This window comes from Ochlerotatus camptorhynchus, unplaced genomic scaffold (genome assembly GCF_037179485.1).
Source record: "Ochlerotatus camptorhynchus isolate MF236.1 unplaced genomic scaffold, CSIRO-AGI_Acam_v1.1 ptg000503l, whole genome shotgun sequence".
In the NCBI taxonomy this organism is placed as follows: domain Eukaryota; kingdom Metazoa; phylum Arthropoda; class Insecta; order Diptera; family Culicidae; genus Ochlerotatus; species Ochlerotatus camptorhynchus.
In genome coordinates, this window is record NW_027040988.1 from 7,651,463 (window position 1) to 7,673,527 (window position 22,065).

Below are 22,065 nucleotides of genomic sequence, written 5' to 3' on the forward strand. Positions count from 1 at the left end.
GTTACCTCTATGGTGGTAGTGTACTTGAACCGCTTTCATGAGAAAGAAACGAGTCGCACACACACATACACCGAACTGGTAGCAGCGGATGTAAACATTCAATCAACGTTTTGACCCTAGACATTCGTTTAGCCGAGGTGCAAAAGAAATGTTTTTTTTTTTCGTAAATAATACTACATTTTCCAGTAGATTTTAACACGTATCGGCAGAACAACTTATCATCAGCAAGGTGCGTTTTGGTGATTGATGATAAATGTTATTGTTCCAGGAATGGCGAAGGATACTCGACTAACGGGGGAAGAACGGCTTATTATAAGGTTGTTCAAGGTTGGTTGGTTGGTTGGTTGTCTTTATTAAGGAGATTTTCAGCCCGACGCTGGTTCATCTCCGACAGGTTGTTCAAGGAGGAGGTTCACTCTAATGTTTCAATCAGACGAAAATTTGGTCGATTTGAGAAAGCGGTACGTCCTACCAAAGTTTGTTTGAGGCTGAAAGGATCGGTTGTCCTACTCCCAAATAAAACAAAAGCTAGATGTTCCGGTGACCCCCCGAAAAATTTCTCGGATTTTGAAATGAATCGCCGAACATCAAATGGAAGAAACTGCAAGGAAAACATGGAGTGGAAGACAGAATAGAGCGTTTTGACGTTTAATCGGCGCACACTGCGAGCAACAGGGAAACAGATCTAATATGGACCAACAGGTCTGTGCCATAAAAAGGGAGGGAAACAGATTAATGGGAAAACAAACCGTTCATTCATCCATGTGTGCTACACGGAGAACTATAAGGCCTGTATAGAGATCTAAGCGAAGCGAAAATATCATACAAAATACATACTACATTTTTCACCTGCGCGAAAAACGCAATTGGCAAATATTTCGCTTCGCTTTGAACTGTAAACAGATACGATCCAGCAAAATCTGTAAACAGATACGATCCAGTAAATCTAATTTTGTACCTAAGTATCGACGAAGATACACTAGCCAGAAGACGCCTCTTGCTGCTGCTTGGTCCAAAGTTGTTCGGTATGATTCTAGCTATCGAATTGATGGCCTTCGCCGCCTTCTCACATGCGTAGTCGACGTGGTTATTGAAGTTAAGCCGGTCATCGAGTATCACTCCAAGATACTTCAGCACGCGCTTTTATGCTCTGGCGTTCTCCCCGACGTTAATTTCTGCCCCAGTTGCATCCAGTTGGAAACCATGTCGATCGGCTCGGCTGTCAGCATTTCCATCTCTTCCAACGTCTCGCCTACTACCGCCAAGACGACGTCGTCCACAAATCCTACGATCCCGACTCTTTTGGACAGCTTTAGCGTTAGCACGTCGTTGTACATCGCGTTCCAGAGCATTGGGCCAAGGATGGAGCCTTGTGGCACACCCCCCGTGATCCGGATTGATTTCTCTCCCATGTCCGTCTCGTAGACTAGAACCCGTTTCTGGAAGTAACTCCTTATAATGCTACACAGGTAATCAGGAACCCTCATTCCATGCAGTGCTTCGGCGATGGCCTCCCAGCTGGCGCTGTTGAATGCGTTCTTCACGTCGATCGTTATCACGGCGCAATATCGATCTCCTCTTCACTTTTGTTTGGACGCTTTCTCGGCACTCTCGACCACTGTCCGAATTGCATCCACCGTTGATCTCCCTTTCCGGAATCCGAACTGCCTCACCGACAATCCGTGCTCAATCTCCGTGCATTTCGTTAGCCTGTTGAGGATGATCTTCTCCAATAGCTTTTCGACTGTATCCAGAAAGCATCCCAAGTAAACTAAAGTTCTGATAAAAGGCTATTTATGGCTTAAGCAGCTTGGTTGAAGGTAGTCTATAGAATTCTAAGCAGCCTCATTTTTAAGTCGTTATAAGAACTTGAAAGTTTCGGTACCATAAATGAAGAGCATCCCTAATAAAAAATAACCATAAACGAACGATAACCCAAATCATTGAACTATTCTACAAATGGTTTGGATGATACCCAGAACACGTCGTTAAGCAAATTAACCATACAATTTTTATTAGGGATTCTAAGCAGCTTTTGGCGGAACTTGATCGTAGATCGCATGCCGAATACACGGGTTCGAATCCAGGAAATTACTCTTTATTTTTTTATGTTTGGATAGAATGTTGATGCACTGCATAAATATAAGAATTATGATTTATTCGGGCCACTGATCATTTAATATTTACGTACATTAAATTTTGTTACTAATAAAGACTTGTGCGGATTTCTTCATGTGGCTTGAAAGTTCTGTCGGAACTTTATTTGAACTTTAAAGTTCTGTCGGAACTTTATTTGAACTTTATGGAACTTGGAAGTGATTTTAATCGTTGAATGCGGAACTTTTGGTTGCTTGGGATATAGGCCTATACGATGTTTGATCCCCCGGCGGTTTTCCGGGCTTCGGCAGCAGCACTAGCTTCTGTATCTTCCATCGGTCCGGGAAGTGACCTTCATCCAGACATTTCTGCAGCACTGTCCTGAACATGTCCGGGAACGCCTGGATCGCCGCCTTCAACGCGGATTAACTTTATTAACTTCGGAATTTTCTTATTTGTGTCAATGATAAAATAAAGATTGCTCGGATACAATACTATTTTATTAAATCCATCCACAAAAATCAGTAGAGGCACCGGTGGTGTAGTGGTAAGCGGGATTACCTCTCACCCCAGCAGACCTGGGTTCAATCCGAGAGTAAAACCTCATAATGTTATATGTTGTTCAACATTCTTAATTATTTAAAAACAAGCCTAAGAACATAGCCGTGACGTAATTTTAACCCTAACTTTTTTTTCAAATGGTACTGTTATTTTTTGCTGTCAGACAATTTGACTTGCTATTCTTTTTCAGTTCTCTAGAAATAATCTAGATACCTATTTCAAAAGGTCCTATCTGCATTAATCGATTCTCTTCATCGACTTTGTCTTTCGTTAATAACTCAACTGTAAAACCTTTGTCTGTTGCATTTGACGTTTTGGACGCTAGATAAGAACCTCCTTTATCGAAATATGTGGAAAAAATAGCTCAAAATCTGTTTGCATAGCAGTGGTTATCAAAAGAGAAAGTCGATGAAGAGAATTGATCAAAGCTGATAGGACATTTTGAAATGTTTCTCGAGAAATCCCCTTTTTTAATAGAACAGCTAAAAAAATATATCGACAGTGAGCATGCATAAGGGCCTATACGCGATGATCGATTCTCTTCGTCGATTTTCTCTTTTGTTAATAACTCGCTAGATTTAACGTTTCTCGGTGCGTTTGATGTTGCTTTTGATAGCCAACACAACCTGTTAATACTCTGCATTGAACAAATTCTAGAAAATTGTTTCGCTTAGCTGTAGCAATGCAAAGAGAAAATCGATGAAGAGAATCGATCATCGCGTATTGGCCCTTATGCATGCTCACTGTCGATATACAAATATAAACTGAATTATCATGCTAACTCAAAATGAATATAAAGAAATTGCAGGTGGGACTGACCTGCGATTATCGGCAGTGAATGTGTCAAACTTATTCTTTACAATCTCTTTTCATAACTAGCAAGAGCAAAATATCATCATAACATCTCATGATTGTATATGAAACGAATTGCCGCAACCCTGGCCACAATACTAAAGATTATGACCAGATCCAGAAGTTGAATTAATCTAGTGGATTCTACGAGTCCACTGAATCAACCACCGCTGTTTTATAGAAGGTAGAATCTTCTCTAAACTATTAGACTCTGATATATAATAAAATTTTCAAATCCTAGAACACATTATTTTTTTTTTTCCAAATAAGTCTTATCTCAAATTAAAAACTTCATTAGCAGTACTGCACCAGCCGTCAGAACTATTCTCGTTTCAAAGAAGAAAAAATCTATTGAAATTATTATTTTCTGGCTAGTTGAATTCGGGCAAGTGCTAGGTACATTCGAGCTAGAACCTATTTAGAATTGAGAAAAATATTGTTGTAACAATAAAACAATGAAATGCTCTTTAAACAACATTTTGGAAAACGCTCCGTTACTGCTTCGCTACTCAGATTGACTGTCGTGCCCGTATTGCTTCCAAAGAAGCTTCTAAAAGAATCTAAATGAAGCATCTTTTGGAAGCTAATTCTAGACGCTTTTCAAAGCCCATTCAAGAGCTTTTTTAAACCGTCTAAGGAGCATTTCATCGATTTAAGGGAACGTTTACATAGCTGCCATTTAGGATTGTATCTAAAAAAAATCATAATTTGACCCACTCCCAACAAAGCTGGATTCCACTCACTTGCTATAAAAAATGATTTTCGGAATTTTGAAATCATTAGATGTTAGGTAATGATATTTTTTACTTATAAGATACTAGAACAGGTTGAAAGACAAGTACTCGACACATAAAACCTATCAAATTCGCTTTCAGATAGTCACAATCAGCGATTCGACGACTAGTGAGCGCTCACTCTGAGTGAACGCTCACGAATAATAAAATCGCTGATTGTGACACTTTGAAAGCCAAGTGCCGGAAAGTAACCGTGATGCCAACCAACAATGAAGGTGATATATAATAGAGCTCAAAACGGATCCAATGTTTGTTGTTTTCAATGTAAAAATATTTGTATCTCTTAACAAGCTTAGCTTAATACTACTTATCAACGGTGTACCAAATTAGTGGTAAAGGTGCTTATAGAAATTTGATTCTTTGCACGATACTCGGCACAGGGGAAACAACTGTCGCACACGATCAGCGTTGAGGTACTTATTGTCGCTTTTACTCCTATCGCTATCGGATTCTTCTTCGTCGCTGTCACTGTCGCTTTTGCTATCGGCAACACATCGCTTGAAGTAGCATCGGTCGATGAAAAGCTCTCGCATGTTGGGAAAATTCTTGGCAATAGGTAGAAGGGTATCACTGGTAAGCGTGCAGTTGTAGAACACTACCCGATTAATGGAAGGAACCACCGGACAGTGCTGCCAGAGCAGGATATTCGGCTCGCTGTTGTCCAACTTTAACGATCGAAGGTTCGTCAGACGATGTAGATGACGCAGGCACGTGTTGACCAGCTTTTTATTTTTGTGTGTAAAAAGTGCTCGTATTAGAATAAAAAGTAAACATCGAGTTAATATATACATTAATTTCTTACCTTGGTATTGGCAAGCACTTCCAAGTCTACCAAATTGGGCAAATTTTTGCAAATTTTGTACAGCACTTTGTTGTTTTTTTCCGTCCACAGCGACACTTTGAGAGATTTTAGCCCGGCGAGGCCTTCATTGAACACGATGCTTGATTCGTTGTAGAACAGTGAAAGCTTGTCGAGATGCGGCATATTAAGTGTAGGCAGCACCGGTGAAGGCATCAGTACTTCGCAGCGAAAAAGTGTGAAACTCTAAAGTGAAAGACAAATTTCTAATCATACGTCATACTATAGTATATCAACCCCTGAAAAGAGCGTTGAGTAATGTACGGGAAACAAAATTGAGTGGTTGAACTTAGACACTCTTCGGAAATGCTTACCATTACCGATTCGTAACGATTGTACTCCAGGAGGATTCATACCTTTAATTTTGGCAACGATTCCACCACCTTCAACTGTGCGTAGTCTATTTGCTGTTCTTCCAATGTCAATTCCTCCAGCTGATGATTGCTCTTGGCAAGTAAGGTTCCTATCCGGAAGAACATCAGGTTGCTCTCCAGCAGTAGCTTCTTCAGTCTTGGGATATCTCTAACAAACTGTTCGTCCTTCTCCACATCGGATATTGGATTTCGGCTTCGTGCATATCTAACCTGTGTTTCCTTGTCATCAAACATTCGAACGTGCAGATGCCTCAAGCTTGGAAAAGGCAACGAGAGAAACGATTCCATGTACTCTACATTCTGGAACCGCAGCTTAAGGGTTTGAAGTTGACGGCAATATGTTTCAACGATTTCCATACTCCAGCGACATTTTGGTTGTATATCTAGACACGTCAAGTTAGGTGCTTCTATTCTAAATGCATCAATTTCATAAGACAATCCTATCCTAAGCTTCTGGAGACAGTTGTGCTTGATTACCCATATGCTAGGGTCCAGTGCTGGACCATTTGGATTTCGTTCCTGATCGAATGAAATTGTTAGCTCACGAAGTTGATCCATTTGTGATAACCGATCCTCGATGATGCTCCGACAGCTGCTAAATGTGCTGTTCAGTTCAAGGCTTTCAAGTTCTAGCTTTTCTTCGAACAGTAAATCCGTCACGTTATGCTCCGGACTTGGTTTGAACAAGTATTTGAACTGAATGACCATCTCCTTCTCATGTTCATCCCCCTCCTCATCTTCATCGTCATAATCGTCATCGTCCATGTCATCCCAATGAGTTATGGACAGATTCCTACAGCTACGAAGTATTCGTTTCTCTAAATCCGATAACTCTTCTTCGAATGTGCTATCAAGCACCAGCCGGTACTGTCGCTGGAAGCGGACGCAGTGTAGGATGTTGTACCACTGAGTGCATACGCTAGAGATCTGCTTCCGATCTGAGACGCTCAGAAAATCGAAAATTCGCGTTAAGATCTAAAATACAGACCATTTAATTACGAAGCAGTTCAATGCTAATTTTATATGAATACAAACCTCGACTGGAAGCTCGTTTATGTTCTGCATTATTCTCGACCGGGGAGCTGAAACGTGTGAAATGTAAATTGAGTTCCGAAATCTAATAACTGAGATAACAATTTGTCCTTGAAAATCTAAATTCCGAATAACCACATTAATCACCGTTATTCTTAAACAGATATGTTTTGCATTTTCTGTATATTCATTGCATTAATATTACCTAAGTGCATATTGCAACATGAAATACCATGAAGTGATGTTGGAGAAAAACCGCAGAGGAGTGCTAGCCAATGCATGACACCAAGCACATTTTTCTTTTCTCTAACGCAAATAAATCAAACCACGGGCTCTTCCTTTAAATAACAGTTAAAATTTTACCACAAAATAGGATCAACAGCGTAAAATAAACACACAAAATTGATCAATACTATACACTACCAAGAATTTACGCATTGTTAATTTCACCAAAATGCATGCAATTATTACAGCTCGTGCTACTTCAGCCGGAATGAGTCACGTATCGGGAAAACGGATTCACCCGGTCAAGCCACAATGTTTCTTATTCACTGATATACGAACCTCTCTATCTACAGTCGGTGATCGAACCTCCAGTGAATGCACAATATTACCAATATTCCGTTCCGTAAAAATCACTATTTTTAACACTCGAAGTGAGTCAGGCTGTTCTTCCCGTTCCGAACTGACTTCCAATCGTCAAGAATGATGGGAACAAAATAAACAAGAGAAAATTCTCGCCAGAATCCGCGATTGACAATTTCAAGCCTAATGCAAAAACTATGGATCGCTTGGATTATTAAGGTGCACACACTATTTTATTTTACTGGAAGCTATCACAATTTTTCAGGGTTATCAGCGTTGCCAGATTGTTTTCATGATTATCGGTATCAAATGATTTAAAAATCGGTTTTTATCGGTATTCACTATTTTAATTAATTTTAATTTTTTTCAAACTTTTGGACTAAAATCGAAAGATGTACTTTCCATGTTAGTTGGAAGAATTTTCTGGGAAATATTTAAATTAGTCTCTTAATGGTACCGACAAAACTTCCAAAGGAAGAATAAAGAAGATGTCGTGGAGGAAGTTCGAACGAAGTTCTAAAAGATTTCGAAAAAAAACATCTTCTAAGACAAATATTGAAAAACTTCTGGCAAATTTTTGTAGAAACTTTCGGAAAAAAATCCAGAAGCCAACCAAGTTTGGAAATTACAAGCCAATCCCGGAGGTGCCATTTCCAGGAGAAGTTAGGAGAAGCTATGAAAAACCTTTCAATAAGTCGGAAAAAAAATCCTACGGAGAGTGATTTATGGAGAAACTTCCAGAGGAATACGAAAGAAACTTCTGGGAGAACTCGATAGATACATCCGGTAGAACTTCAATTGAACTTCCTGGAGAAGACGGAAGAAACTTCCAGGAGACACTGGGAGAAACTTCCTAAGGTAGATTGGAAGAAACTTCTGGGAAAAGTCGGACGCCAGAGGGCGTACGGTACAGTTGAAAGATACTTCAAGGAGAAGATGGGAAAATATCTGGAAGAAATAGATTTCTGGAGGATGTTAGCACAATCCCCCTTATTCTGCGAGTCACGTGACTCTCTGTCACCGGTGAGGTGACAATTGTCACCTCGTGTGAGGTGACTCTCCATGTAAATCAAATGGAGAGTCACCTCACACGAGGTGACTATTGTTACCTCACCGGTGAGAGAGAGTCACGTGACTCGCAGAATAGGGAGGAATATTCCCTGAAGTTCCAGCAATTTTTCTGAAATTAATAAAACATCCCTGAAAATCTCACAATGTCCCTGAGGTTTTCGGAATATTCCTGAATTGCACTTTGGAATATCCCATAATTCCTCGGAACTCCTTGAAAGTTCTTGCAATTTTCCTAAAGTTAATGGGGCTGTTTTGAAGTTCTCTGATCATCCTCAAAGTACTCGCAACTTCCCTGATTATTATGGAATTACCGGAAAATCACTTATCTTCTTTAAAAGTCCCTGGATCTTCTTTAGCGCTTTCAATATTTTTTTTTTAAATTAATGAACATCAGCATTAAAGTTCTCTGATCTTCCCGATTTCTTAATTTTCACAATTTTCTAATGTTCATGTAACTTTCCTTTCCAACATTTTCACGAACCTCTTGGAACTTAACTGAAGTTTTCGGAAATTCCCTGAGTTTCTCGGAACTCATTTAAAGGTTCAGAAATATCCTTGAATTTATATGTCCTGATTTTCTCAGAGCTTCCCTAAAGTTATCTCAATCCTCCTGAAACAAATGGAATTATCCTGAAAACCATTAAATTTCTTTGAAGTTCTTTGGGCTTGTGAAGTTTCCAAAATATTTCAGTTTCCTTATACCCCGTTCGCATTACAGCCTATATCACGTAATATAGGCTGTCTTGCAATGAGCACTCATACATAGGATTTCCAGTGAAAACTAGATGTATGAGTGCTCATTGCAAGACAGCGTATATCACGTGATATACGCTGTAATGTGAACGGGGTATTATACCCCGTACAGTCTATGGCTTATATCATGTAATAATGCACTCATACACAGCAAAAAAAAATGTAATATCGATCAATGTAATTCAAGCTGATGTATGAAATAATGATGTAATAGCAAAAAGCAGATACAATATTACATCAATGGATGTAATTTTGTTCGCAAAATCGATGTACATCGTACAACGTTATATTACACAACCGATGGATTGACCTGGTTGCAGCAGTTTGGATGTAATATTCAACAACTTTTTTTTCTGTGTACATCTAGTTTTACTGGAAATCCTATGTATGAGTGCTCATTGCAAGACAGTCTATATTACATGATATAAGCCATAGTCTGTCCGGGGTATTAGGTTCATTGAAGTTCTCTGGGCTTTCCTGAGATTCCCAAGTTCTCGAATTTGAACAGAAGTTAACGAAACTGTCCGAACTATTCTTAAGTTTTAGAACTTCTGAAAAGTTCCTAAAGTTTTCCTGAAACTAATGGAACCGCGAACCGCAATAATACTCTGGAAGCATTTCTGAAGTTCCGGGGTAGTTGAAAAAACTGACGGGAGGAGACGGAAGAACCTTTCGAGCGAAGCCAGAAGAAGCTTCCAAGGGAAGTCGAAATAGCTTTCCGGAAGGAATCGGAAAATAACTTACAGCGCAGGGTAAGGTGGACGGAAATTCCTAGGGGAAAGTTAGAGGAAACTTCAAAGGGAAGATTAAAGAAATTTCAGGAAGTTCAAAAATTAACGTTTCTATGGCCCTATTTTTCCACTGAATAACAGTATTTCCCGATTTACAGAAATTATTGGGATGAACCATCAGCTGTTTCTCGGCTCCTTGGTTACCAAAAACGTGAGAAAGTGGAAGCCTTAGTCGAAAGAGTATCAAGCATAAGACATTTTTGAAGCTGAAATTTGTTTAGAGCAGGCTCAAAAATTTTAATTTTCAAGAAGATAAAAGTCTATCATAAAAGTTTCCTTTGACAATTCGCCGGGCAGGCAGTTATCATTTTGATTATTAATAAAAAATCGGTATAAATCGGTACTTAAACTCAAAAATCGGTATTCTGAGAAACCTTATCTGTATATCGGTATCAAGTTTGAAAATCGGTATAAATACCGATAAATCGGTATATCTGGCAACGCTGAGGGTTATGCCAACCGATGGAAACTAACGATTTTAAATTGGCTCACTATTTGAATAGCCTATTGGTCCCAAACAAATCGATTAATGTACCCCATTCTAGTCGAAATTCAAGTACTACACAATGTTTCGAGGGGTGCATCGATTTGCTTGTGACCGAAGAGAGTACCAGAGCTGAGCCATAAATTTGAGCACATTTCTTCGGGACTTTCTGGTCTTAGACTGTCCATAAAAGCATAACTGTCCCATATGAATAGGAAATCAAGCAAAGATGGGACAATTTTGCTTTAATGGGCAGTACAGTTACCTCTATGGTTATGCCGTGCTGTAAAACCGAGTGTAAAACCAGCAATTCTTCCAGCAAAATATTATTGCTGAACGACCAGCAAATTGACCTGACGGAAGAGTGACAGTTGTTTACTGAAACACCAGTAATATTTACTGGAATCAAGATATCTAATTAACAAAATTTCAGCAATGTCCATCCCCTTCTGCGGTACGTAATATTTGAACGGGCTTAAAGCCGAGAGGGGTGATTGCCCTCCTTGAACTCACCAACTTCAAAGCGTTCGGTAAAATGGCGTTCGGCCAAATCCTCCATAGTAACGTAAAACTTTAATGGAAACGATAAATTCATTCATAACATTTGATAACGGCACAAAAGCATTTGTAAACTAAATTTCTAAGGCCCTTTACACGTGAACTAAAGTACATCCACGCAAACCAACAACATAATCGGATAGGGGCAACTATCACCTTTCCGAAAGTGGTATTGGTTTGCGTGGGCGTATGTTGGTTCACGTGTAAAGGGCCTTAGAAATTTTGTTTAAAAATGCTTTTGTGCCGTTATCAAATGTTTTGACTGAATTATTATGCGGGTCACTCAGGCTCTTAACCATTTGGCGGATGTTTTATCTTCTGGTTAAAATTAGACAGATGGAAAGTTGTCGATTAAGGCTCTGGACCATTTGGTGGATTATTTTAACTTTTGGTTAAAATTTGACAGATGGAAAGTTATCCATTAACCTTGCTATCCGAGCATGCACAGCAAAAAAAAATGTAATATCGATCAACGTAATTCAAGCTGATGTATGAAATAATGATGTAATAGCAAAAAGCAGATACAATATTACATCAATGGATGTAATTTTGTTCGCAAAATCGATGTACATCGTACAATGTGATATTACTCAACCGATGGATTGACCTGGTTGCAGCAGTTTCGATGTAATATTCAACAACTTTTTTTGCTGTGTGGTTATTTCTGACAGACAAGAAGTTAAATTTTGACAACCGTGGCTCGAAAACCGGTCGATCGACAGCACAGGTATTTTCGAACATAGAAAATAACTTTCGAAATGTCACTTTTAAGCTGGGACGGGACTTGACAATCGGGTAGCGATTTCGAGCCAATTTTCTGTCAAATCCGAGCCAGTTTCTGATTGGTCGATTTGACAGTAGCAATCGTGGAATAAAAAGGATAGAGGGATCGTATCAATCTGGCTGGCAGTGATGCCGGAATCAATGTTGACGTCAATGGCGTTGTTATTTGTTTATATTTACGAAAAGTGAGTTGAAAAATTGAGTGCACTGCGTGTTTTAAGCTATGGATATTGTTGTTTGTTTATGGTTAATTTTATTGTGTTGAGCAAAAATGATGTTCAAGCTGCTAGACTGCGGTAGAAACTCCGGATAAAATCCAAATTTAAAATAGAAAAATATTTTACATTCCTGGCATCATTGGTCTACTCCTTCAAACACCACGCGCAACTTTCCGAAGGGCATTCTTCAAAAACATTAAGAAGAGTGAGAAGCTCGATTGTCACGTCCCGTCCCGGCTTTTAACCACGAGTTAAATTTAACTCGGCAAATGGTTCACAGCCTAAAGGCCGGCGCACAATAGATACATTTTCAGGTTTTTTGACAGTTAGCCCATGCATTATCTGTCAAAAAACCCGAAAACGTATCTATTGTGCGCCGGCCTTAACCCTGCTATCCGAGCGTAGTTATTTCTGACAGACAAGAAGTTAATTTTTGATAACCGTGGCTGAGTTCTGCTCGAAAACCTTTCGATCGGTAACACAGGAATTTTCTAACATAAGAAATAACTTTCGAAATGTCACTTTTAATCACGAGTTTAATTTAACTCGGGAAATGGTTCACAGCCTCAGTTGAGTAAAGTGGTGTAGTGTGCAGTGACATCCTTTTGACAACTTTTATTTTCATTGGGACCATTAAACTGACGGGAGTGGCCTTGAAAACGGCTGATCGAAAGCTATCAAAACGAATACGAAGAAAATGTGAATCGAGGTGTGAAGCAACTACAGCATGCTCAAAACAAAACGCAGTTGCTGATTTTCGGTTGAAATTTATTAATGGCTTTATCAATAAATTCCCTACCGGTTGAGGTAATTCCATTCTATACAGTTAAGTTAAATATCAGCTAACCTATTTCCGATGCGTTCTAGATTTTGGAGAACATTTTCACTCACCTTCCTTTCAAGGACGTCCGTCACTTTGGCCAAGTTTGCCATATTTGGAACGATGTTCTGCGCGGTTCTCAATTTCAACGGCGAATCCGAGTAAAGTTGCAGAATGACTTCCGTCAGGATATTTCACCGGCCAGCATGAAGTTCTTGACTACATGTAAAAATCTTTCAATAGTTCAACAGTATGATAATTCGAGCAATTACGATGCAGAAGTTGAAGGTGAGAGTGAGACAGACTCACAACGACTACAGGATGCTGCCAAGGCAGAACAGAATATTGCATTTATCTTGTTCGGAACGACCGAGTTGGACAGTTTACAACTTTTCAGTAAATATAAGAGCGTGAAGAATATTATTCAGGATAGACTGTTTGAATTGTCGCATTTGAAAGAGTTGAAATTTTCGTTTTTTTATGACGGAAATACGTGCCAGCCAGGTGAGAAAGTTTGGCACTTGAAGAGTGATAGTTTGGAGACTTTCAAAATAGGACTACCGTACTCGGTTGGGCCATTACATCTGGAAACTCCACATCTGAAGGAATTGCATCTAACAGTAAGTTGTGATGTTCTTATGAATCCCGTAGAGCAGTACAGCAACCAGTTGACGGTATTGAAAATAAATCTTTTTGATATTGAGACACTCGATAAAATCATGACGTGTAGTTTCCCTTGTTTGGAAAATCTGGAACTAGCAATGTATGATGACAAGGAAATACAAAGTAGTTATGCTCAAACAGCGGATCGAGCGATAGATGATGAACGATCTCGACAATTCACGCAACATATGCCACTGCTCAAAGTGTTTGCAGTGCATAGTAATGTAGCGTTTTATAAAATCTTTCCCACCTGGTGTTCACTTAGGACAAGCTTGCAGGAGTTGGAGTTGTACAATCTGGAAATTGACGCCAATGTTCTCATTAACGTTCTGTTAGTTCAACCGTTGAAGGTATTTTTTTTAGTGACAATAGAAATTAAAATTGGATAAATGTTTTCTTCTTTCCAGAGCCTTATACTCCAGCAATGTGAACTCATAAATGACCTACCCGGTTTGCACATACGTATGGTTGGATTGGAACGGTTAAAACTGATAAGCGTTGTGAACAATGTTCTGCTGGAGCACAATTTTTGCGGATTGAGGTATTTGGAGCTGGCACATTCTTTCAAATATGGAAACGATTTGCTTCAGAAAGTTTTCTATAACTTCACATCAGTGGAGCATGCGAAGATACATTTTAGAACAACGGTAAGACCTGAGACTGTGATAGGGCATTACATTTGTAACTGAGAATTTCAAGACATCCGTTGTATTTCAGCTTGACGGAGATGCCTTCCAAAAACTACATCAAATGAAAAGTCTCAAGTCTCTGGAAATGCGAGCCACTGAAGTCACTGATGAACATTGGAACCATTGCCAACAGCTGCCAAGCGTCGAACAGTTTACGATAACCAATTGCTTCATGTTGAAGTTTTCAATGTTTGCTTCATTGGGAAGAGTCTTTCCGTCTGTAAAACGGTTGTATGTGGATCGTTGTCACATTATTGACGATACCAGTGGTGCCGATGCTGCCATCGATGGAGGTTGCGAGCGTAAGCTGCGAAAAATGTTTCCAAACTGTATTGTGTCGTGGCATGATTCTGTACAGTTAACACCGATGTCTTTGAAACAGTTGCTGATGTGACGACCAGCTAACCATCATACAGGTTTATAAAATACGCTTACAAAAATGATCATGTTGTATAGGGAGTGTTCTCAGGAAAGTTCTTAAAGTCAATTTTGTGTAAAGAAATAATATTTATTTTATGATGTGATGTACTTTGACGATAACAAATTTATTCTAGAACTAGATGACATCCTTTCCTCCACCGCCACAAGCATCATGTAATTCCTCTATGTGGCAATCGTAGTATGAAATTGTGCATCCGGGAAGCTGTGATCGTAAACCATACGTACAATTTTCATCAAGTTCGAACACATCGGTACGAGGCTGACGTAGATAGCAATGATCTAGGAATAACTGTCGAAGTTGTTTGAAAACTTGAACCAACTGTTGAGCTGTTTTACCGTCGATACTGCAACCATCCAAACGAAGGCTTTCAATTCTGTTGTCATTACACGTGCTCCAATCCAGCAGCTCCGTTGCTATTCGATTAAGTTGAACGGTTTTCAGGAATTCCATTTTTTTCAGATGTGAAAGTGATTTGGTTTCACGGTACCCAGATTCAGTTTGTAACTGGAAAACGAAAACAAAACTTCATTAGTATAGAAGAAATGCTAAATGATAACAACCAAAATTACCACACCAATCTCTCCCGGGGCTACACCAAAACTTAGCTGTTCGAGTTTTGGATAGTAAATGCACAGGTCCTTCAATATATCGCATAGCTCAAATTCTTCACATTGGAGATTCAAGATTTTTAAATTTGGGAATTGAGGCAGTGGATTACGTAGTCTATGACAGAGCGTTAACCTCTTGATGCTACTTGATTTTAAACATTGTTCTTTTCCGTGAGTAAATATAATATTGATTAACATGAGACTTTCAAGCAATGTTAACCGCTCCAAGGATTTGTTGAATTCTGCATTAATATTCACTTTGATCAAAACAAGCTCGGACAAAGATTTAGCGGCTCTGAATTCCTTTCCAATTGCGGGAAGAGTATAGTTGTCATGTAAGACCAACTTTTTCAAACACGGCATTCGTTCCAGCAGTATTTCGAGGTCGTTTCCTCGAGGCACGATATTCATATGCAGTTCTCTTAAGTTGTCCCATTCGACATCCGAAAGAGCTGTGTAGACCTGTTTGACCTCACTGAATAGCATCAGGCTTTGCAGCTGTCCTCGTAGACTTTTGATAAAGTCCACACATTTTTCATCTGACAGATGGGAATTTATGGCACTCAAATTAGGACAATCGATTTCAATTGTCCACATTCTTTTGAAAGTGGCATTTTTCAAAGTTTGATGACTGATTCGTAACATTTCTCCGTCACAGTCTCGCAGATCCAGGTGCAATGTTTCCAACATCTCCATCTGTGCCAGATTATGTTCCAAAATCCATTTAGCAGTTGCCTTCGCAGTAACGATGTTGAGCGATTCCAATGGAGCATTTTGGAGATAGTTATTCAACGAACTCTTATGGTCATCCGGAATACTCTCACAAGAAATCACAGCATTGCGACAAAGTTCGTAAACCGTTCCGTCACGAAGCTTCAATACTATATCGTCTGCTGACCTTAAATGCAGATACAAACGTTTGCAAAACTTGGGACTGAATACTAGTTTCCGCCACGCTTTGCACGTACAAGATACCACAAGACGTTCATGATGCTGGAGATGGCCAAATATTTGTTCGATCATCTACGGACAAATGAACCATTACCTTAAACCTTATAATTTAGACATCGGCGAAGTTATGAAACCAATGTATCAGGCAGGCCTGAACATACTCATTACAGCTAAAATACTACTCTTCGAAATTATGAAACTATCAGATATTTTAATAATAATTTATATATGTAAGATGCATGTAGTAGAGGTAAAGTTTGTGTATGACACATAAAATCTGTCAATTTCGCTTCCAGAGTGTCGCAATTAGCGATAAGCTATAACGAATAGTACTCACTCATGACGATTACTCATTACAGCTAAAATAGCTTATTGTGACCCTCTGAAAGCAAAGTTCACTGGTTTTATGCGTCATACAAAAACTTTATCTTCTTTTATTGCATCTTACACATACAAATTATTATTATAATATCCCATAGTTTCATAATTTCCAAAAGTAATATTTTAGCTATAATGAGTATGTTCAGCCTGGTATCAGTGTGTTACTTGACTCATAATGAATATACTTTGTATCCGTGGTCCCTCGGATACAACGTATACCTCATCCAATTTTACAATGCAAAATTAGACGAGTTCATGTTCCCACGGATACAACGTATATTCTTTTGAGTCGTAAGACAGTAGCAGCAATCACAAGATTTTCTGGACCTGATACATTGATTTTATAACTGATAGCAATAAATTACAAGGAAGCAGAATCTCATTCGGGGAAGTGACATGTAGCACAACCATTCCAGAATAATTAAACCAAGATTACGACGAATACAAACCTCGGGGGGTAAATCTGTAATCTTGATACTCATTGTGCTCGCAAGCTTGCTGATGATCCTGTTTATTGTCTTATTCGTTTAGTTCTGCGGTATCCTGATTACTTATTACCGATAATTCTTGTTTCAATTGTTCATTTTACTTTTCTAGCTTGAATATCCTTTTCATAAACTTAATCACTTGAACTTAGAGCTAGATGCAAACAGAATGTTTATAAACAACGAAAGGGTGAAAGTGACTCAATGACGTTTATACAAGGTCCGAACCAACAGGCAGCTTACTGGTGTTAGAAGCAAAAATATTGTAAACATTGCTGGACACTCATGACTCAAGTGAAGTCGTCGCGCTACCACACATGCATTCATACCTTTATTACCTAGTTACCTCAGTTACCTCTATAGTAGTAATGGTTATAACATGTTATAGCGCTATCTTGATGGTGGTTTCTGTGTTGCAATTATTTGACAACCGTTATAACATGTTATAACTCTCCAGTCTGTATAGCGTTTTAGGTTCTGTTGTAATTGGATGTATTCTGATGTTTTATGCGTGCAACAAATTACATCGTGATGAAGTTTGATTCTAATGTAACGTTAGGTTCTGTTGTCATTGGATGTATTCTGATGTCAAATTTTACATCGTCAAGACGTTTGATTCTGATGTAACGTTTGAGGCTAATGTATTTTTATGTACTTGGACGTCACACTGAAGTCTGAATACATTAAGGGTACATCAACATACGTTAAAATTTAATGTATTGAAGATGTCTGCTGATGTTTCCTACATTACAATTTCTATTCGGGAGTAGTGTGCTTTGGTCAAAAAATTTGTTGTATTTATATTTATATTGTAAATAAAAGAGAATTTCCACACCCAACCGGTGGATGTAAGATTCGCTTACAATTATGTGGGATTCATCATCAGAGGATGTAAGTGGAGACAGCATGAACCGAGGATGCAATATACCTAGCTGCGGTCCAATGCAAGAGAATTGGAGACCGAAAAATGTGGAGTGTATTAGTGAGTGAAATGAATTATGTCGAAAAAAATTGGAAAAAAGTTGCCGACTGGGACTCGAACCACGAACGTTGTGATTATCAGACCTGTGCTTTCTCCACTGCTCTCTCCATATGCTTCTGAATATGGATAGCCTAAAAGCAAACAAGAAGCGCTCATTTCCTCTCACACTTGACTTCGTATGCTTTTTCTGCTGGAGAGATTCGAGGCAAGTGTGTGCGTCGTTCTGCCATCTTATACATAAAAATCAAGGCAAATGCTTGCTTGTGTAGATGAAAGCACATACAGAACACAAAATAAAAAAGGCAAAAAACCATTACATCGCCTGCAAGGTCAACTTCTAACATTCGCTGCGATGTTCATGAACAGAGGATGATAGGAAATGGAACTAACATTCATTGTAATAAATTTTTGGTTTGCTAATAGATTTTTGGTTTGCGTGTTGGTGCTATCTTAACTTGATTTGATGATGCTGAGTTGTCATTGAACGAACTCATGAAATGCTGCATGAACAGACGGCCCTTCTCTGGTTCGAAACTGGCGATTTTCTCCCCGAGATGAATTTGTAAAGCCAAGCCGATTTCCTTCCCAAGTACACCCAACCGGAGGATGTAAGATTCGCTTACAATTATGTGGGATTTATCATCAGAGGATGTTAGTGGAGACCGCATGAACCGAGGATGCGATACACCGAGCTGCGGTCCAATGCAAGAAAATGGAGAAAGAAAAATGTGAAGTGTATTAGTGAGCGTAATTAATCATGTCGAAAAAAAAAACGATTGCCGACTGGGGTGCGACTCGAACCACGAACCACGAACGTGGTGATTATCAGACCTGTGCTTTCTCCACTGCTCTCTCCTTGCTTCGTGGTACGGACAGGATAAAAGCAAACAAGAAGCTCTCATGTCCTCGCATACTCGATTTCGTTTGCTCTTTCTGCTGGAGAGATTCGAGACAAGTGTGTGCGTCGTTCTACCATAGTATACATAAAAATCAAGGCAAATGATTGCTTGTGTAGGTGAAAGCATAGAAAGAACGCGGAATAAAAAAAGCTTAAAAGTCATTGCATCGTCTCCAAGGTCAACTTCTAACATTCGCTGAGATGTTTATGAACAGAGGATGATAGGAGATGGAACTAACATTCATTGTAATAAAATTTTGGTTTGCGTGTACCAATTTATAGGTAGAGAAAAACTTTCGTTTTGAATTTGTTCAGATGCATGCTGAATAATAATGGCACAATTTGTTTACCACAACTCGTGTAAAACCCTTGTTTACACTGCTTTGGAGAATCTATTCAACTACAGCATTAAATGTATACGGTATAGGAGTAGAAGCATCTTTTATACAACCGTTATAGAAACTTATTGATCGGGCGGGATCCCTACGTTGTGTTTTTATGATACGGATTGATTAATTTTAAAGAATACCGATTGCTTGGCCGTCCTGCCATGGCGGAGGCATACGAGGCATACGAGACACTGTTGTATTGTTTATTTGTATTGCTTGTTACAGCGGGTAGGGTAGTTATACATATAAATGACGTTGCACAAACACATATTTATACTCAAGCTTTATTGTTTTGATGGAAGTTCTTATATCCTTATATCACGTTCGTAGACACTTCCCAACAGCTGCTTCTAAATTTAGTAGAAAGTAGAGAGGGTCTAGTACACCCTACTAACGGGTGGCAACTAAAATTTTGGAATTTCTTTCTCAAGCTGTCAAAAAAAGACAAACATACTTGAAGAAGATCTGATTTAATGAAATTAAAGATACATTGTCCATTGTTGAAAAAAAATTAGTGAACATTTGAAAACGGTCCGTAATCGGATGTTCGGCGAAGCTTCCGTTTGATATCGGAACAGGAGCGTTGTACGGCCTTCATGTCAACTTGGCGAATGCATGTCTTGATTCTACCAATCAACTGTTTGCAATTCGTGGCTCTCCAGTTATTTTTGTACACCAAGGAGCTCAAAACCCCGAAGAAATCTTCGATTGGGCGACACTGAGGCAGATTTGTCGGGTTGTGGTTTTTGGGTACAAATGGGATCGAATGGGTATTCAGGAACGATTGTGTTTTTTTGGCGTAATGCGATGACGCTTTATCCGGCCAAAACACGTATTGTCCATCAGCATGATGTTTTTGTAGAAACGGGATCAAAATTTTCTTCAAACATTCGTTCTGGTACACATATTGATTGATTGCCAAACCAGAGGGCTTGAACCATGGCTTAGAAATGCCTTTCTCGGTCCTTTTGCGTCCATAATTTTGGCTGGTCTTCCACTACCTTGCTTGCGAGCAGTTGTTGGGGATCTTAGGATATGGTAAACAGTCGAATCCGCAACATTTTCGCTTTTAAAATGTTGTACCACAGACAAACAGACATAACATATTGAATAATTCTCACTGTAAAATATCGTCGCTGAAACATTACCGCCATCTGTTGAGTGCACTGTGGTGGGCACTATGCTGAACAGATAGCGGAAGTGTGTAAAAGTCAGACGCAAGCAAAATTACTATGCGTGCCACAGGTGGCGGTACTACCAACTACGATACTTTTAAATTGACCGTTAAATGCTTGTTCGATGAAAAACTTGCGAGTGTTATGTCTGTTTGTCTGTGGTTGTACCGTATACTTTTTGCCGAGATTTCTGTGCAGTTCATAGAACTGTACAACGCACTCACGAAATACTTCTTGTTTCGACGGCATTTTGAGCAAAACTGAGCAAGCATAAACAAAACAGAAAATACTAGCAGAAAGAGGAGAGAGAGAGCTAACACATACACACTCTTATTTCTCTCTGAGCTCGTTTGTTGTTGAGCATAGAAGCCTCGAAAAAATTCCAAAATTTTAGTTGCCACCCGTTATAGTAGAAAGTGAACCTGAAGGGCGTTTGTTACACTCTTTCATGACTCCCAAATAATCATTATAGAGCAAGCTGTGAAAAGCGTTTATTACACTTTTTAATGACTCCCTAATAACTGTTGTGTAAGCACTCACAATATTCACATATTAGAATTAGTTTAACAATTGCCGTGGGACGCCAAAGTAAGCGCTTGTACAATTTTTATTCATCTCATTTATTTGTGCACATTGAAAAAATATGTAATTATGTCATAATTCGCATTCTGTGATTATGGAGGAAGTAGTAACAAGCATCTGTTTAATCTTTGATTGATATTCTTATCACTCTTATGATTAATTGAAAGAATTTATCTTGTTTTCCGTGCTGAGCACCAATGCTACCGATGCCAGGGAGGCAGCTCCCAAACCTGGAGCCTACCTATCGACCCATCAACTCATGAACCGGGGACCAACGGCTTTACTTCCACCATTCCGAAGGAAGGCGTGATCAGAGATGTTATGCCTCAGAACATCCCGGTGGCGCCGACTGGGATTGAACCAAGGCCTGCTGGGATGAGAGGCAATCACGCTTACCACCACACCACCGGCGCCGCTAAATCGACGTATCTGATTTTGTAAATAATCACTTCAATCGACGATTTGCGGTAACTGCTAGCTCACTCACAAAAACTAACAACACCAGCTAGTACGGGAACGATTCCCTTACCAGATGATGGTGTTTGTTTGCGTGGGTGAGTTAGCAGTTAAGACAAATCGTCGATTGAAGTGATTGTTTACAAAAGCAGGTTGGTCAATTGTTTGTTGGGTTTTTCTTGGAGTTAAAAAATGCTTTTCCCTATACCGTTTCAGTCGACGCAGGCGACCATTTGACCATGGGGCTTCGGCGTAGGGCAAGAAAGAGGAACACACTCAGTCAAAATCTGGCAAATCATTTGGTTGAAGTAGCGAACGGCATCGTCAACACAACTAGCTGATTCTATTGGTCGCCAGCCAACTTGAGAGATAGCAGCCCTTAGTCCAGCATAGTCAGTTCTTAGGATTACTGAGATGATAGGGTCGTAACATTCACTCATCAAAAGATCGCAAATATTATTCGTGTTAACAAAACAATTCATCGAACAACAATTTATTATATCAAAACTACGAACGTCACTTATCAAGATGAATTCTGATGCAATGAACCCAACCTACTAACAATCTATCCTCCCCCTGTGACCTTTGTGAGGGCGCAGAGGGTAGACATGGTCCCCAAAACAACAAAGACCACTCTAGCATGCCTTCCCCCTCCCACCTGATAGCAAGGACGTGACCGGTGCCGTCATTGATCTTTAAATATGGAATCACTAAAACTTGTACATTGAGAAT

At 39.3% G+C, this 22,065-nt stretch overlaps 3 protein-coding genes across 4 annotated transcripts; 1 reads left to right on the forward strand and 2 right to left on the reverse strand.

Moving 5' to 3' along the window:
- Window positions 1–4,584: 4,584 nt before the first annotated feature.
- On the reverse strand, window positions 4,585–7,252 carry LOC135712806 (uncharacterized). Its single transcript, XM_065235867.1, has 5 exons — window positions 7,134–7,252; window positions 6,573–6,619; window positions 5,520–6,512; window positions 5,107–5,349; window positions 4,585–5,026 (listed from the first exon to the last, which is right to left on the reverse strand). Exons 2-5 carry the CDS (start codon window positions 6,600–6,602, stop codon window positions 4,631–4,633), a joined length of 1,662 nt encoding a protein of 553 aa, XP_065091939.1. The 5' UTR covers window positions 6,603–6,619; window positions 7,134–7,252; the 3' UTR covers window positions 4,585–4,630.
- Window positions 7,253–12,535: 5,283 nt separating this feature from the next.
- On the forward strand, window positions 12,536–14,463 carry LOC135712739 (uncharacterized). Of its 2 annotated transcripts, none has more exons than XM_065235782.1 (4): window positions 12,536–12,619; window positions 12,680–13,252; window positions 13,703–13,942; window positions 14,013–14,463. In XM_065235782.1, exons 1-4 carry the CDS (start codon window positions 12,587–12,589, stop codon window positions 14,376–14,378), a joined length of 1,212 nt encoding a protein of 403 aa, XP_065091854.1. In that variant the 5' UTR covers window positions 12,536–12,586; the 3' UTR covers window positions 14,379–14,463. The 2 variants fall into 2 exon arrangements, with proteins under 2 accessions (XP_065091854.1, XP_065091853.1); XM_065235781.1 differs by having other exon boundaries at window positions 12,680–13,645; window positions 14,013–14,461.
- Window positions 14,464–14,514: 51 nt separating this feature from the next.
- LOC135712826 (uncharacterized) lies at window positions 14,515–16,981 on the reverse strand. The gene is made up of 3 exons (XM_065235891.1): window positions 16,816–16,981; window positions 14,996–16,057; window positions 14,515–14,930 (listed from the first exon to the last, which is right to left on the reverse strand). Exons 1-3 carry the CDS (start codon window positions 16,846–16,848, stop codon window positions 14,541–14,543), a joined length of 1,485 nt encoding a protein of 494 aa, XP_065091963.1. The 5' UTR covers window positions 16,849–16,981; the 3' UTR covers window positions 14,515–14,540.
- Window positions 16,982–22,065: the final 5,084 nt, after the last annotated feature.

Coding starts and splice junctions, on each gene's coding strand:
- LOC135712739 (XM_065235781.1), top strand. CDS start 12,587: ATGGCTTTATCAATAAATTCCCTACCGGTTGAG. Junction 13,646..13,702: donor TGTTAGTTCAACCGTTGAAG/GTATTTTTTTTA, acceptor TCTTCTTTCCAG/AGCCTTATACTCCAGCAATG. Junction 13,943..14,012: donor AGATACATTTTAGAACAACG/GTAAGACCTGAG, acceptor GTTGTATTTCAG/CTTGACGGAGATGCCTTCCA.
- LOC135712806 (XM_065235867.1), bottom strand. CDS start 6,602: ATGCAGAACATAAACGAGCTTCCAGTCGAG. Junction 5,350..5,519: donor AATCGTTGCCAAAATTAAAG/GTATGAATCCTC, acceptor CTTTCACTTTAG/AGTTTCACACTTTTTCGCTG. Junction 5,027..5,106: donor AAGTGCTTGCCAATACCAAG/GTAAGAAATTAA, acceptor AAAAATAAAAAG/CTGGTCAACACGTGCCTGCG.
- LOC135712826 (XM_065235891.1), bottom strand. CDS start 16,848: ATGAGTATCAAGATTACAGATTTACCCCCCGAG. Junction 16,058..16,815: donor TTACAGATTTACCCCCCGAG/GTTTGTATTCGT, acceptor ATTTGTCCGTAG/ATGATCGAACAAATATTTGG. Junction 14,931..14,995: donor CCCCGGGAGAGATTGGTGTG/GTAATTTTGGTT, acceptor TTCGTTTTCCAG/TTACAAACTGAATCTGGGTA.